The following is a 15,790-nucleotide window of genomic DNA, read 5'->3' as shown; positions in this document are numbered from 1 at the left end:
CTCATAGTATGTGTGCAAAAAAAAAAAAAAATGAAAGCAGGACTTAAACGGTATCTGTAATCTCATGTTCGTAGCAGCATTGTTTTCAATAGCCAGTGTAAATACACACTCCTTAACTGGGAGACAGAGCGCAAACACAGGTGCCTCCGGATGCTGGGAAAGACACAGAAGTGGACTCTCCCCTTGAGCCTCCAGGAATGAGCGCAGCCCTACAGACACCCTGATTTTACCCACGGGACCCATCGCCAGTTGCCTGCCTCCAGAGCCATGTAGTGATAAACGGGAGTTCTAAGCCACTGTGTTTGTGCTCATTGGTTGCAGCAGAACTAGGACTCCTCCCACCTGGGGACCCACACGGTGTGTCTTCAGGAGGCCCCAAGCTCCTGGAATCGGATTCTGGGCAGAGCTTTTCTATAAGCTCTCTGACTCACTCCTAACGTTTCTTCCCAGACCTCTGACCACCCATGTCCCACAGCCCAGCCTGGCACCCATCCTGTCCAGGGCTTCATCTCTGAGGTGCTGCAGTGGTGGTGGGTGAATGCAGCTCTAGATCCTGGATGCCAGATAAAGGTCACATTTACCCCTCCCCCCATATCCTCCGCATGAGGCAGGGCTGGGGCGCAAAGCTACTTTTCTTCTGGAACTGTACCCAAGCCTCCTCTCTGCTACTCTGACTCTGTCATCTCAGGGAGCAGTGGGGGAGGGGGGCAGGCTTTTTCATTGCAATGACCGCCTGCCCGCAATGACCCCCTGCATCCTTGGAGCTCAGTAGGGGGAACATACACCAGTCCTCATGAAATTCCTGGTGCTCAGCTTCCCAGACTTGGCCATCAGGGGCCCTTTCAAGCTCCCAGGGGTGCTTTTATAGATGCACTTTTTCTTCATTTGATCACTGTCTTGCTTTCTAGGTTAAAAGGGAGTTCCAGGTGTATCTTGTGTTCCTTCTATCCTGACCAGCAATCCACCTTTTCTCTGAGAGTATTGGGGAAGTATTTAGAAAATCAGATCTGGGGGTTAAGTGGATTCTGGATGTTGAGCTGAATCTGCCAGATAATTCTCCAGTAGAGATGGGATTATTGGGGATTGACAGAGAATTGCAGTTTGGGGTCTGTCTCCATGGCGAGCATGTGCAGGTTCCAGCCAGGCAAGGGAACGAGATGCTTTTACAGACAGGACAGGGAGATGGGAAGCTGGAATAAACAGGGAATCCATGCTTTTCCCTGGCTGAGTCCTTGCCAGTTACCATCTCAGGGCACGAAAGCTCCCCCTGCTGACTGTTTAGTCAAGGTTTCTCTTTATCACTTTTTTTTTTTTTTGAGGAAGTTCTCAGTGTAGGGGTCAAATCAGAGCAGCAGCTGCTAGCCTATACCACAGCCACAGCCACAGCCATGTGGGATCCAAGTCGTGTCTGTGACCTCCAGCTCACAGCAATGCTGGATCCTTAACCCACTGAGCGAGGCCAGGGATCGAATCCTCATCCTCATGGATATTAGTGGGGCTCATTACCCCTGAGCCACAATGGGAACTCCCTTGTTCATTAACTTTTAAAAAGACCACTGGCAACAAAATACTAGCAAACTGCATCCAACAATACATTAAAAGGATTGTACATCACGATCAAGTGGGATTTATCCCAGGGATGCAAGGGTTCTTCGATATCTGCAAATCCATCAGTGTGATACACCACATTAACAAACTGAAGAATCAAAACCATATGATCCTCTCAATAGACGCGGAACAAGCCTTTGACAAACTCCAACACCCATTTCTGATAAAAATCCTTCAGAAAGTGGGCATAGAGGGAACCTACCTCAACATAATGAAGGCCATATATGACAAACCCACACCAAACATCTCCTCAATGGTGAAAAGCTGAAAGAATTCCCACCGAGATCAGGAACAAGACAAGGATGTCCGCTCTCACCACTACTCTTCAACATAGTTTTGAAGTCCTAGCCACAGCAATCAGAGAAGTAAAAGAGATAAAAAGAATCAAATTGGAAAGGAAGAAGTAAAACTATCACTATTTGCAGATGACATCCTAAAGACTCTACCACAAAACTGTTAGAGCTCATCCATGAATTTGACAAAGTCAGAGGATACAAAATTAATACACAGAAATCAATGGCATTTCTATACACCAAAAATGAAAGACCAGAAAGAGAAATTAGGGAAGCAATCCCATTTACCATCACATCCAAAAGAATAAAATACCTAGGAGTGAACTTACTGAAAGAGACAAAAGACCTGTACTCTGAAAACTATAGGACACTGATGAAAGAAATCACAGATGACACAAATAGATGGAAGACATACCATGCTCTTGGGTTGGAAGAGTCAAGATTATCAAAATGATGATACTGCCCAAGGCAATCTACAGATTCCATGCAATCCCTATCAAATTACCAAGGACATTTTTCACTGAACTGGAACAAAATATATATTTTTTAATTTTCCCACTGTACAGCAAGGGGGTCAGGTTATCCTTACATGTATACATTACAATTACATTTTTCCCCCAACCTTTCTTCTGTTGCAACATGAGTATCTAGACAAAGTTCTCAATGCTATTCAGCAGGATCTCCTTGTAAATCTATTCTAAGTTGTGTCTGATAAGCCCAAGCTCCCGATCCCTCCCACTCCCTCCCTCTCCCACCAGGCAGCCACAAGTCCCTTCTCCAAGTCCATGATTTTCTTTTCTAAGGAGATGTTCATTTGTGCTGGATATTAGATTCCAGTTATAAGTGATATCATATGGTATTTGTCTTTGTCTTTCTGGCTCATTTCACTCAGTATGAGGTTCTCTAGCTCCATCCATGTTGCTGCAAATGGCATTATGTCATTCTTTTTTATGGCTGAGTAGTATTCCATTGTGTATATAGACCACATTTTCCCAATCCAATCATCTGTCGGTGGACATTTGGGTTGTTTCCATGTCTTGGCTATTGTGAATAGTGCTGCAATGAACATGCGGGTGCACGTGTCTCTTTTAAGTAGAGTTTTGTCCGGATAGATGCCCAAGAGTGGGATTGTGGGGTCATATGGAAGTTCTATGTATAGATTTCTAAGGTATCTCCAAACTGTGGAACAAAATATTTTAAAGTTTGTTTGGAAGCACAAAAGACCCAGAATAGCCAAAGACATCCTGAAAAAGAAAAATGGAGCTGGAAGTATCAGGCTCCCAGACTTCAGACTATACTACAAAGAAACGATCATCAAAACCGCATGGTACTAGCACAAAGACAGACATAGAGATCAGTGGAACAGGATAGAAAGCCCAGAATTCAACCCACGCACCTACAGCCAATTCATCTATGACAAAGGAGGCAAGAACATACAGTGGAGAAAAGACAGCCCCTTCAATAAGTGGTGCTGGGAAAACTGGACAGCCACATGGAAAATAATGAAATTAGAACACTCCCTAACACTATGCACAAAAATCAACTCCAAATGGATTAAAGACCTAGATATAAGACCAGACACTATAAAACTCTTACAGGAAAACATAGGCCAAACACTCTCTGACATAAATGACAGCAACATCTTCTCAGCTCCACCTCTTAGAGTAATGACAGTAAAAACGAAAACAAACAAATGGGACCTAATCAAATTTAAAAGTTTCTGCACAGCAAAGGAAACCCTAAACAAAACAAAAAGACAGCCCACAGAAGGGGAGAAAATCTTTGCAAATAAATCAACTGACAAGAGATTAATCTCCAAAATTTATAAACACCTTCTGCAGCTCCATACCAAAACAACAAACAATCCCATCAAAAAGTGGGCAGAAGATCTAAACAGACAGTTCTCCAAAGAAGACATATGGATGGCCAAAAAGCACATGTAAAGATGTTCAACATCACTCATCATTAGAGAAATGCAAATCAAAACCACTATGAGGTACCATCTTACATCAGCCAGAATGGCCATCATCAAAAAGTCAACAAACAATAAGGGCTGGAGAGGGTGTGGAGAAAAAGGAACCCTAGTACACTGTTGGTGGGAATGTAAATTGGCGCAACCACTGTGGAAAACAGTATGGAGATTCCTCAGAAAACTAAAAACAGAACTACCATTTGATCCAGCAATCCCACTCCTGGGCATCTATCCAGAGAAAACCAGAACTCGCAAAGGCACATGTACTCTGATGTTCATTGCAGCAATTTTCTCAATAGCCAAGACATGGAAACAACCTAAGTGTCCATCGACAGAGGAGTGGATCAAGAAGAGGTGGTACATATACACAATGGAATATGACTCAGCCATTAAAATGAATGAAATACCAGCATTTTTAGCAACATGGATGGACCTAGAAATTACCATGCTAAGTGAAGTCAGCCATACAATGAGACACCAGCATCGAATGCTTTCACTGACATGTGGAATCTGAAAAAAAGACAGACTGAACTTCTTTGCAGGACAGACGCTGACTCAGACATTGGAAAACCTATGGTCTCTGGAGGAGACAGTTTGGGGGGTGGGGGGATGTGCTTGGGTTGTGGGATGGAAATCCTGTGAAATCAGATTGTTATGATCATTATACAACTACAGATGTGATAAATTCATTGAGTAATAAAAAAAGAAAACTTAAATCCAAGAGAAAAAAAAAAAAGAAATGTGCAAAACTGAACCCACACAAACATATATCTATCAACCATGTCTGAATGGCACAAAATTAGATTTGAAGAAATTAAGAGACACCCTCATCCTTGGACAGAATGACTCAGCATCACAAACATGGCAGTTCTGCATCTCTAACTGATTAAAGCCCATCAGCCCTCAAAACACATCAACAAGCATCTCTGCCTGAACTAGACAGGTTGATACCGAACTTCATATGGAAAAGTAAAAATGTAAAAAGAACTTTTGTGTTTTAGGAAAACACAAAAGGAGAAGAGTCTTAGGGTGGTAGGGGTGGGGGTACTAACTCAACCAGAAATTAAAACACTCCAGGTGGACTCTGTGTCATGGGGAAATAAGAAAGCTCAGGTGCTTCTCCTTATTCCAGCAGAAGAAACACAAGAAGGATGGGGCCATATGTCACACGCATTTTAAAGTGTCACAAACAATGCAATTTTTATGCGAATGGATGCATTTGGGAGAAGAGAAGGTTTTGCTACAGCCTATAGCCAGGAACGGCTAAAACTATTAAGTGGAATTTAATAAGGAACATGCTGTGGACAAACTCTCAAAATATCTCCTCACAAACCAGTGTTTAATTACAAAGAGCAAATAACATCTTTACTCTGGAGAAGCCTGGGGCACGCTAAGCTCACCAGCCTAGGGAAGCCAGAATCACCAGGAAGGAGAAGCAAAGGCACTATGACTCAGTGGCATCACACTGCAAATGCAGAGCCTGAATCTAACCAGGAAGTGGTGTGTGCAAAACTTCTATTCCATGTATATCAGAATTCCCCTCTCTCATCAACCCTCGTGTGACCAAGACTGTAAGAAAGGAGCCCAAGGTCTCTGTTCATGCCCTTGTTTTACATGACCTTAATCCAAACAGGAGCCCCTGACCTAGGAGCATGGAGAGATGAACACAAACCACCGAAGTGTGGGGACAGGTGATAGCTTGGGCAGGAGCCATTCATCTTCTGACCGTCCAGCTCTAATCCCAGCACAGGGGTCTCTTCACTTGATGGCATGTGTGGACAATGCCTGGAGCACACAGCTGGGGGTTATGACACGCAGGCATGGTTGTCTGCAAAAGGAGAAGTCCTACATCTTAGTTGGGATGGCAACGGAGACCAAGATGTAGGGAGAGAGCTGCTCTGCTTCCTGTGAGAACCTCGGTGTGCAGACCTGCAGTGGGGGTGGTGGGCAGCTGCCCACAGCATCCTCTTAGTCAGCGTGGTCTTGCAGCCTCTGTCCTCTTGCCCTTGCACCCAGCCCAGGGTGGGCAAGGAAGTCACTATGATAGTGAAACTCAGTACCCAGCCCTGCTTCACTCTGTGGGGAACAGTAACAAGTCATTATTATTATTATTATTATTATTTATTTTGTACTTCAAGAATAAGCCCTGAATTCTGCTTTAAAAATCTCCCTAGAAGAGGGACATGCACATGGCCAGGAGGAAGAATATGAAAAAATGCTCAACATAACAAATCGTTAGAGAAATGCAAATCAAAACTACAGTGAGGTACCACTTCACACTGGTCAGAATGGCCATCATTAAAAAATCAACAAATAACAAATGCTGGAGAGGGTGTGGAAAAACTGGTACCCTCCTTCACTGGTGGTGTGAATGTAAATTGGCACAACCATTATGGAAAACAGTATGGAGGTGCCTCATTAAACTAAATATAGAACTACCATATGAGCCAGCAATCAAACTCCTGGGCATATATCCAAATAAAACTTTCATTGAAAAAGATACACGCACCCCTATGTTCATTGCAGCACTATTCACAATAGTCAGGACATGGATACAACCTAAATGTCCATCGACAGATTAATGCATTAAGAAGATGTGGTATATATACACAATGGAATACTACTCAGCCATAAAATAGAACAAAATACTGCCATTTGCAGCAACATGAATGGAACTAGAGACTCTCATACTAAGTGACGTAAGTCAGAAAGAGATAGACAAATACCGTATGATATTACTTATATCTGGAATCTAATATATGGCACAAATGAACCTATCTACAGAAAAGAAACAAACTCATGGACTAACAGACTTGTCGTTGCCAAGGAGGAGCAGGAGGGAGTGGGATGGACTAGGAGTTTGGGGTTAGTAGATGCAAACTACTGCATTTGGAGTGAATAAGCAGTGAGATCCTGCTGTGTAGCACAGGGAAGAACATCTGGTCACCTTTGATGGAACATGATAGAGAATAATGTGAGAGAAAGAATGTATATGTATGTATGACTGGTCAATTTGCTATGCAGCAGAAATTTGCCAGAACATCATAAATTAACTGTAATAGAAAAAATAAAAATCTTAAAAAAAACACAATGAGTAGCGATCAAGATGGCAGAGGAGTAAGATGTCTTGCTCAATTTCTCCCACAAACACATCAAGAAAAACCCATCTACATGTAGAACGATTCACCCAGAATATCTACTGAATGTTGGCAGAAGATCTTAAGCCTCCCCAAAGGGCAAGAAACCCTCCACATACCTCGGCAGAACAAAAGCAAAAAAGAAAAAGAGAGAGAGAAGGAATCAGGATAGGACTAGCACTCCTGAGAGGGAGCTGTTAAAGAGGAAAGATACCCACACCCTAGGAAGCCGCCTAACCAACAGGGAGATCAGCTGAGACAGAGGGACTTCAACATCTCTGAGAAAGATGCAGCAGCTGGACTGAGGAGGGAAAAACAGAGTCAGAGCTGCACAGACCATGTGAGCCACCATTCCTGGACACCACAGCCTGAGATACTGGGGAGGGGCGAGGTGTTGGGTGCTGCAACTCAGGCTCCTGCTGTCAGTTCCAGGGAGAGGACTGGTGTTGGCTATGTGGAGACAGCCTGAGGGCCTGGGATGCAGAGCATCACAGCTGAGAGAACCCAGGAGAAGGTCTGGACCTACAGGAGAAGCAAGGTGCTATTGTTGGAAATGGTGAGAGGAGGGGAGCAGACTGCTATAGGAATATCTTACCCTGCACACCTGAGGAGTCTCAGAGGGCAGGGCATCTCTGGTGCAGGCTCCTGGTGGTGAGATGCCACTTGCATGGGCTCAGAGCAACAGGGCACCACTTGTACAGGCTACGGGTGGCTGGGCACCTCTTGAGCGGGCTAAGGGCAGTTGGGGGCTAAGTGCAACATGGAGCCTTTTGCATGGTCTGAAGGAGGAATCACATAATCCAACATGTTAATAGAACAGATAAAATACAATTATTTCAACAGATGTAAAGCCCTTCAAAAAACACAACAAGAACGCTTAATGAAAATTAAAAACTCATCAGAAACAAAAGGGAATTCCCTGTCATTTATGAAGGCATATGTAAGAATCCACACTGGGCATCATCCTTTCCTTTATGAGTGGGAATGATCCAAGCATGTGCCCTATGGCCATGTCTATTCACTATGGCACTGGCGGGACCAAATCAGTAGGAAAACAAAACCAAGCTGTAAGCTCTGAAGTGGATAAGAATAATATTGTATGACTCAGAGACTACACAGTGTTGTGTCCAGAAAATACAAAATAAGAGAAAGATGTTCTATTCAAATTAAACAGGAGTTTTCCAATGTCACTGGATACCTGGTCAATATGTAGAGTTCAGATGGCTTCCAGATTTTTGGTTCTGGACTGAGATGAAATAAATGTATGTCTCGCTGTTCCTTGACTTTATGCCTGGGAGTCTGATTGTATACTCCTCATCTCCTAGAACTGTAAGATATTAGATGTGTGTCGTTTTAATCCACTAAGTTGTGGTAATTTATGGTAAATGGAAACTAATACAAATGCTTATGTTTTCTATGGATTAATCCTTGTATGGTACATTCTTCATCCTTCTACTTTTTTAGTGTGGTAAAATATATACACCATAACTTTACCATTACTTAAACATTATCACAGTGCACAGTTCAGTAGCCTTAAGTACATTTACCATGTTAGGCAATAATGACCACTGCCCATTTTCCAGAACATTCTCATTATCCCAAATGGAAACTCTATGCCCGCTAAACAACAACGGCTCATGCCCCTTTCCACCAGCCCCTGGGGTTCACTTCATTCTAATTCCTGCCTTAAGGAATCGGGCTCTTCTAGGCAGTGCATGTAAGTAAAATCATACAATATGTGACATTCTGTGGCCAGTTTATTTCCCTTCAAATGTTTCCAAGGTTCATCCACATTGTTCATTCTATACTTTCAAGCTATTTACATCATAATATTAGAAGTGAATTTCTTCTAGGCTACATTGGGTAGAGTCTTGTTTGTGGTTGTCTTTTCTAAGGCCAATCTCTGTCTTTCAATTGCTGTGTTTAGCCCATTTACATATAATGTAATGACGGCTAAGACTGTTATGTAGGTTTGCCGTTTTATTTTACTCTGTGTATCCCCTCTTTCTTGTTCTTCTGTTTACTCTTTCTTGCCTTTTTTTTTTTGCCATTTCTTGGGCCACTCCTGCGGCATATGGAGGTTCCCAGACTAGGGGTCGAATCGGAGCTGTAGCCACTGGCCTACGCCAGAGCCACAGCAACTCGGGATCCGAGCCACGTCTGCAACCTACACCACAGCTCACGGCAACGCCGGATCCTTAACCCACTGAGCGAGGGCAGGGACCGAACGCACAACCTCATGGTTCCTAGTCGGATTCGTTAACCACTGCGCCACGATGGGAACTCCCTTTCTTGCCTTTTCTTGGATTTTAAAAATATTTTTAGCATTCCACTTTAACTTCTCCATGGGTGCTGTAACTAGTCCTCTTAGGATGCTGTTTGCGTGGCTGTTCTCAGATGATCATGTATATACCTGACTTGACAGCCAAGTGAAAGCTGGTATTTAACTCTTCAAGGAAATGGAGAAACCTTAGGAACACAGAGGTCCCTTCATCCTCACCGATCTACATTTCAGTCGTTTTATGTGTCGTATCTACATACACTTCCTGGGCTGTGTCAAGGACTGTGGGGCTGGATTCTGGTGGGTGAGTCCTCCCCAGACCTCCTGCTTCAGCCAACAGCCCCCTGCTCATCTGGGGGGAGCACAGTGGGTCAGGGCTGATGATGACCAGTCTGGGGAGAGCCTTGGAGCGACTTCTGGGGAAACAGTTCACTTCATTTGTTTGTTTCTAGTCAATACCATTATGGACAGAAATCAGTGAATTCTTAGAAGTTATGTAAATTCTAGTAATCTTTGCTTGTAGAGACATTGCCTCGTGTGTTATAGATATGCTATCACATATTTTAAAAAAATAATAGATCATTACTAGGAAGAAAGGAAATTGACATGGAAAATATATCAGAACAAAACAAGAATTGGCTGATGTAGAGGAACTGAAAAGTAGACCCTTCTTTGTTCCTTCATATTCCTCATTCTTTTGCTGTGCTTCCTTCTCTATTTGGGGGAATTTCATTTCTCTTTTCCCACAATAGCCTCTACCTACATATTTCATAAAAACTGAAGAAGCAAGGTCAGAGGGAGGTAATGGTGGTGAGCGGTCACATTAAGCATCCACTGTGACTCTGGTGACTGACACCCGGATCCTCTCACATCACACCCCACACATCTTCATCAGGTCTGCAAATGCACCAATATCAGGTCCCTTCACGTCCTGGCACCACTGAGCCTACAAACTCTCTGAGGAGTAGGGTCAAGACCACAAGCTGCAGACAAGGAAACAGAGGCTCAGAGAGAGGACTTCACAGCTCAAGGTGCATGGGCAAAGCATGATGAGGAATATTTAAATAATATCAGCTCTGTCCCTCGAGTCAGAGCACTAACCCACTCTCTGTCCCACAATTCTAAAGACAGAACCACAGCATGAGGAGGAGACTCTGCTCAAGTGATTGAGGATACCAAGGAGGAAGGAAGAATCAGGGGCTTGTTCCCAGGAAGGTGGGGTGGAGGCTGTTGAAAGAAAAAAGAGAAGTCGTGGGAGGGGCTGTGATGGAGAGAAACCCGACACTCTGGGCTGGGGAAGGACTCCTGTTTCCTTCCCTTATGTTTTGTATTTCTCCTCTGCTCTCACAGCTGCGCTGACCTGCACTGAGCTGCATTTAGATGCTAGATGTGCATCTCTAATGACCTGAGCTCTGAAAAACCTTGGTGGACCCTGCCTAATTATCCTGAGAACCGACGGGGATGTGCTGAGGGACAGGCTGAAGAGGAAGGACATGCCATGGGTAACTCTGAGAGGGGACATGCCTTGGTCACATTTACCTGGAAGGGGCATCTCCAGAAGGCACCATATTTGTTGCTGATGTGTAATAGAAACAAGAGCAAGTCACTGGGGAGGAGGTGTCCTCCACCCTGTGGGGCTGCTGAAGTGACAACTCCATGACAGGGAGGGACCAGCCTCTGAGGGGCCACACCCTGGGCCCTGTCTGTCCTGAGGGCACCGAGTTCCCCATCTGCACAGCCTGGACCACTGGGAGGAGACGCCATGACCCCCACGCTCCCAGCCCTGCTCTGTCTCGGTGAGATGCAGGGGGGAGGGAAGCCCTGCTCTGGGAGGGACCCGTCCCCTCCCCACACCAGCCTGTGCTCTCGGGACACCCAGCACGCAGGGGGCGCCCGGGCACGAGAGGTTCTGCTCAGAGTCCAGGGCGAGTCCTCATGGGTACTCTCTTCCAGGGCTGAGTATGGGCCTGGGGACCCAGGTGCGGGCAGGTGAGTCGGTGCCCAGGGGTCCCAGTGCCTCCTCTCCTCCGTGGGGATAAGGGGCCACCCCCAGGCACTGGGCATGGAGACGGCAGGGAGGGGCTGAAGGGGGGGGAGCCAGGTAGGGTTGGGCTGAGAGCTGGGGGCCTGGGGGTGGGGAGGTCTTGTGACCTGGTCTCTCATGTCCTTCCAGGGACCCTCCCCAAACCCACCCTCTGGGCTGAGCCGGGCCCTGTGGTCCCGTGGTATAGCCCTGTAACCATCTGGTGTCAGGGGACCCTGGGGGCCCAGGAGTTCCATCTGGATAAAGAGGGAAGCCAAACTCTCTGGTACCGACTGAGCCCTATGGAGGCTGGGGACAAGGCCAAGTTCTCCATTCAACACATGACCCAGGCCTACGCAGGGAGGTACCGCTGTTACTATATCAGCCCCACTGGCAGGTCAGAGCCCAGTGACGCCCTGGAGCTGGTGGTGACAGGTGAGAGGACACTCAGGGGGCCCAGCCTCAGGCGCTGCCCTCAGGCAGGGGTCTGCTCTCAGGGTGGGTCCCTCTCACAGCCCAGCCCTGGGGGAGCTCAGGGGCCGTGAGCCCCATGTAACCAGCTGCCCCCTTCTCTCCTAGGAGCCCACAGCAAACCCGCCCTCTCAGCCCTGCCCAGCCCTGTGGTGGCCTCAGGAGGGAACGTGACCCTCCAGTGTGGCTCACAGGACAGATATGACAGGTTCATCCTGACTAAGGAAGGAGAACACAAGTCCTCCTGGACTCTGGACACACAGCAACACCCTAATAGGCAGACCCGGGCCCTGTTCCCTGTGGGCCCCGTGACCCCCAGCCACAGGGGGACATTCAGATGCTATGGCTCTTTCAGAGACAAACCCCAGGTGTGGTCAGAACCCAGTGACCCCCTGGAGCTCCTGGTGTCAGGTGAGGGGGGCCCAGCCTGGTCCCAGAGGCTTTGGGGCCCCAGGCAGGTCCCTGGGGGCCTGGCTCAGAGCAGAGCCCCATGTGAGGGGGTGGCACAGGGGGTGGGGCTCCTGGACAAGAACCCAGAGTGTGAGAGACAGTGAGACCTGGGGGCCAGGGGGGACAAGGGGGTCATGGGGGAAGCAGCCCCTAACCCAGGGCTCTCTCTCCCCAGGGGGCTCTGGGAAGCCCTCCCTCCTAACCCCGCAGGGCCCTGTCATGGTCTCTGGACAGAGCCTGACCCTCCAGTGTCGCTCTGCCATCAGCTATGACAGGTTCACTCTGGCCAAGGAGGGGGAACAGTACCTCAGCCAGCGCCCTGCCCGGCAGCCCCAGGCTGGGCTCTCTCAGGCCCACTTCCCCCTGGGCCAGGTGAGCAGCCACCCTGGGGGCCGGTACAGATGCTACGGTGGACACAACCTCTCCTCCCTGTGGCCGGCCCCCAGTGACCCCCTGGACATCCTGGTGGCAGGTGAGGAGCCAGCGGGTCAGGCTGGGACCCACACTCTGCACAGGCCCTGCTGGGGGAGCCCCAGGAGGGATGCTGGGACCAGGGGGAGGGGTCCCCAGGGAGGGAGGGACAGACAGACAGGGGGTCGGGGGGGATGGAGAGGCTCATAGAAACACAGACACACACAGATGAGGGTCCTCAGAGAGGCCCTGCCGAGTCTCTGTTCAGAACCAGGGCAGCCGGCAGCCCCTCACCACCTCCTTCTCTCTAGGATGGTTCCCTGCCACACCCTCCCTCTCGGTGCAGCCGGGCCCCTCAGTGGCCGCAGGACAGAACGTGACCCTGCTGTGTCAGTCATGGAGTCCGATGGACACTTTCCTTCTGTCCAAGGAGGGGGTGGCCCATCCCCCACTGCGAATTGGATCACAGCATCGAGCTGGGCAGAACCAGGCCCAATTCTCCATGGGTCCTGTGACCTCGGCCCACGGGGGCACCTACAGGTGCTACGGCTCACGCAGCAGGGACCCCTACCTGCTGTCACAGCCCAGTGACCCCCTGGAGCTCATGGTCTCAGGTGAGGGCACCCTGACCTTGTCCTGAGCTCAGGCAGCCCAGGACCCTGTGCCCTGAGAGCTCCTGGCTGGGGTGGGAGTGAGGGGACCTGCCCCTCAGAGGCCCTGCCGCCCCCGCCCACCCCTCCCCTCCCCCGGGTCTGGAAGCTGCCAGGTGGGCAATGGGCGGGTCTTCGGGAGGACACAGGGCAGGTGCAGGGAGAGTTTAGTGAGGCGAGGACTCCAGGGGCAGTCTCAGCCCCTGGCCCCTTCCTGGCCTCATTCCCAGGAGCCCTGGGAGCCCTGGTCACCACCCCAGGCCCCAGTGCAACAACGGGGATGTCTCAGAGCCCATTTGTTCACAGGGAGCACAGGCCACCCCAGGGCAGTTTTGAGTCTCGGAGGAGCTAATGCTGCTCAGAGGCTCGAGGATAGGCTGGTCGTCTGGGGGGAGGGGTAAGGCAGAGATGGGGGGCGACCCCAGGGCTCCAGGGGCTCTGAGGTGGGTGGGTAAAGGGGGTCACGGGAGGGAGATGTTGGGACCAGCCCCCTCACCTCCCATCAGACCCACAGGAGCCTCTCCACCGATGGGAGGCTCCCCTCCCCGCCATGGACTCAGTCCCCCACAGGGGTTAGCGTGGGTCTGTGGAGGCGGGGGGGTCCCCGGGGGACACGGCTGGGTCACACCCCACTGACCAGCTGAGCTTCCTGTTCGGGGGGTGTCCCGAGTCTGTCCTGTTGGAGCTCGCTCAGCACAGTGTCCTGAATCCCAGAAAAGTCTGAGACAGTCATACAAGAGGGGACACAGGGAAGACTCCACTGAGGGGGCACAGAACCCAGGATAGGGCTGTGTGTCCCCAGCTCCTCACTCACATCCCCACTTCATGATTCTCAGGACAAGCAGACACCATCCGCCCATCTCAAAACCAGCCAGATCCCACAAGTGGTGAAGAGGAGAAATCCTCAGTTATGGGGCTGGGTTCTGGGGTGCAGGTCCTATAAAGGGGAGGCTGTGCCCAGGATTCTGGGGGCACTGGGACCTGCCCTCACCTCTGTGACCTCTCTGTCCGCAACCCCTAGCTTCTCCCCCACAAGACTACACAGTGGGGAACCTCGTCCGGATGGCCGCGGCTGCCCTGATCCTGCTGGGCCTCGGGATTCTGCTCTTCCAGGCTCGACACGGCCATGGAGGAACACAAGACGCGGCCAGGAGCTGAGCACAGAGGCCATAGGGCACCGCCCAGAGTGGCAGAGCCTTGGAAATGACCTGATGGGCCCAGGAGGTTCTGGAAGAGAATCTGCAGTGTTGTGAGAACTGCCTGCTGAGCCATGGAGGGGGAGAAGGGATGTGGGTGCAGGGTGAGGACTGGGGCGTCCCTGTGCAGGGCTCTGCCTCTGTTAAACCGAGGTGTTCTCCTCCTCCTTGGACTCCTCTCCCTGATGGCCTGTCTTCTCTCACCTGGGACTTGAGGCGCAGCCCACATAGCAGGTGTGTGCCCAGACCTTACACACCTGCGTGCTCCGGTTCAGTTTCTTGCAATGTAGTTTCCTTTATTTTTAATTTTGACATTCTCTGGTGTGTGATACTGACTGCCATACCCTCATCTCAGAACACCGAATATGCTTTAAATTACAGAACACACTAGGAAAAATCACATCTAGTTTGGGACAGATCAATCAAAAACTATTTCCTTAATACTTCTCTAGACTCCAAAAGGTCTTCTCTCCTCATCCGAGGACACCTGGTGTGGATTTTTCAGAAACACCATCAGGTGAATGAACCCCGAGTTTCAAGTGTCATTCAGGTGGTGTGGTGGTAAATGGGCTTTAGGATTAAGTCATTGTTTAAAACTCCAAGACTTACCTCCTTTGTCTATTTCTCTGGTGAAAACATTCCCTTCCTGGCCAATCTGAGGGTGCCTTGTGGATGTACCAAATCGGAGTGGAGAAATAAGGAATAAATCATGTTTCCCAAGTGAGGACCATCCAGCTTCTCAATCACACTAGCAGCCACCGCAAACTTCTGTGACTGTGTGAGTGCAGGACACAGCCACAGCGCCATGGCATATTCCCACATGCCTGTCAGGCCCCTCCAGCTGTGCACCTGCACGTCATCGACCTGACTCAGGTCACCGACCTCAGTGCAATGTGCATGCTGATGCAGAGAGAGGGCAGCCACAGGAGAGCACCCTGAGAGCTTTACCCCCACCTCTGCCTTTTGTCACTCCTCAACATCACTGCACCTGCCTTAACTTCCCCATAACTGTTCACTTGCCCGTCCCAACCGCACAACTATCGCTGGCTTCCACTGCAGTGTGCACGCCTGGGCGGAGAATGTGCAGCCGGGGCCTCTGCAGCTGCCAGTGAGCCCTGAGTTCACCCAGTTCCTGCCCCTGCCTTGGTCCCCATCACTACAGGCACGTCTGCAACTGTCCTGAACACGTACACAGGCCCCTGCTGGGAGTGTGTGCACATCACCAGCTCCAATCACAGCCTGCCATGGTTCCTAGCTGCTGAACCTGGAGCCACAGCTAAACACATACATGACAAGGC

The 15,790-nt window shown here is 49.3% G+C and overlaps 1 protein-coding gene across 1 annotated transcript; it reads left to right on the top strand.

Annotated features, from left to right (window-relative positions):
* The first annotated feature begins 10,642 nt into the window (after window positions 1-10,642).
* Window positions 10,643-15,197, top strand: LOC125132757 (leukocyte immunoglobulin-like receptor subfamily A member 6). The gene is made up of 8 exons (XM_047790423.1): window positions 10,643-10,793; window positions 10,955-11,087; window positions 11,245-11,280; window positions 11,465-11,749; window positions 11,894-12,196; window positions 12,411-12,707; window positions 12,958-13,260; window positions 14,318-15,197. Exons 2-8 carry the CDS (start codon window positions 11,054-11,056, stop codon window positions 14,452-14,454), a joined length of 1,395 nt encoding a protein of 464 aa, XP_047646379.1. The 5' UTR covers window positions 10,643-10,793; window positions 10,955-11,053; the 3' UTR covers window positions 14,455-15,197.
* The last annotated feature ends 593 nt before the right edge of the window (window positions 15,198-15,790 follow it).

This window comes from Phacochoerus africanus, chromosome 8 (genome assembly GCF_016906955.1).
Source record: "Phacochoerus africanus isolate WHEZ1 chromosome 8, ROS_Pafr_v1, whole genome shotgun sequence".
In the NCBI taxonomy this organism is placed as follows: Eukaryota; Metazoa; Chordata; class Mammalia; order Artiodactyla; family Suidae; genus Phacochoerus; species Phacochoerus africanus.
The sequence above is the reverse complement of the archived record's forward strand: the minus strand, read 5'-3'. Positions and strand labels throughout refer to the sequence as shown.

What these genes read in the sequence shown, in the direction of transcription:
- LOC125132757 (XM_047790423.1), top strand. Translation starts at nt 11,054, where the DNA reads ATGACCCCCACGCTCCCAGCCCTGCTCTGTCTCG. An exon ending in CCTGGAGCTGGTGGTGACAG is followed by an intron (nt 11,750 to 11,893) that starts GTGAGAGGACAC and finishes CTTCTCTCCTAG; the next exon opens with GAGCCCACAGCAAACCCGCC. An exon ending in CCTGGAGCTCCTGGTGTCAG is followed by an intron (nt 12,197 to 12,410) that starts GTGAGGGGGGCC and finishes CTCTCTCCCCAG; the next exon opens with GGGGCTCTGGGAAGCCCTCC.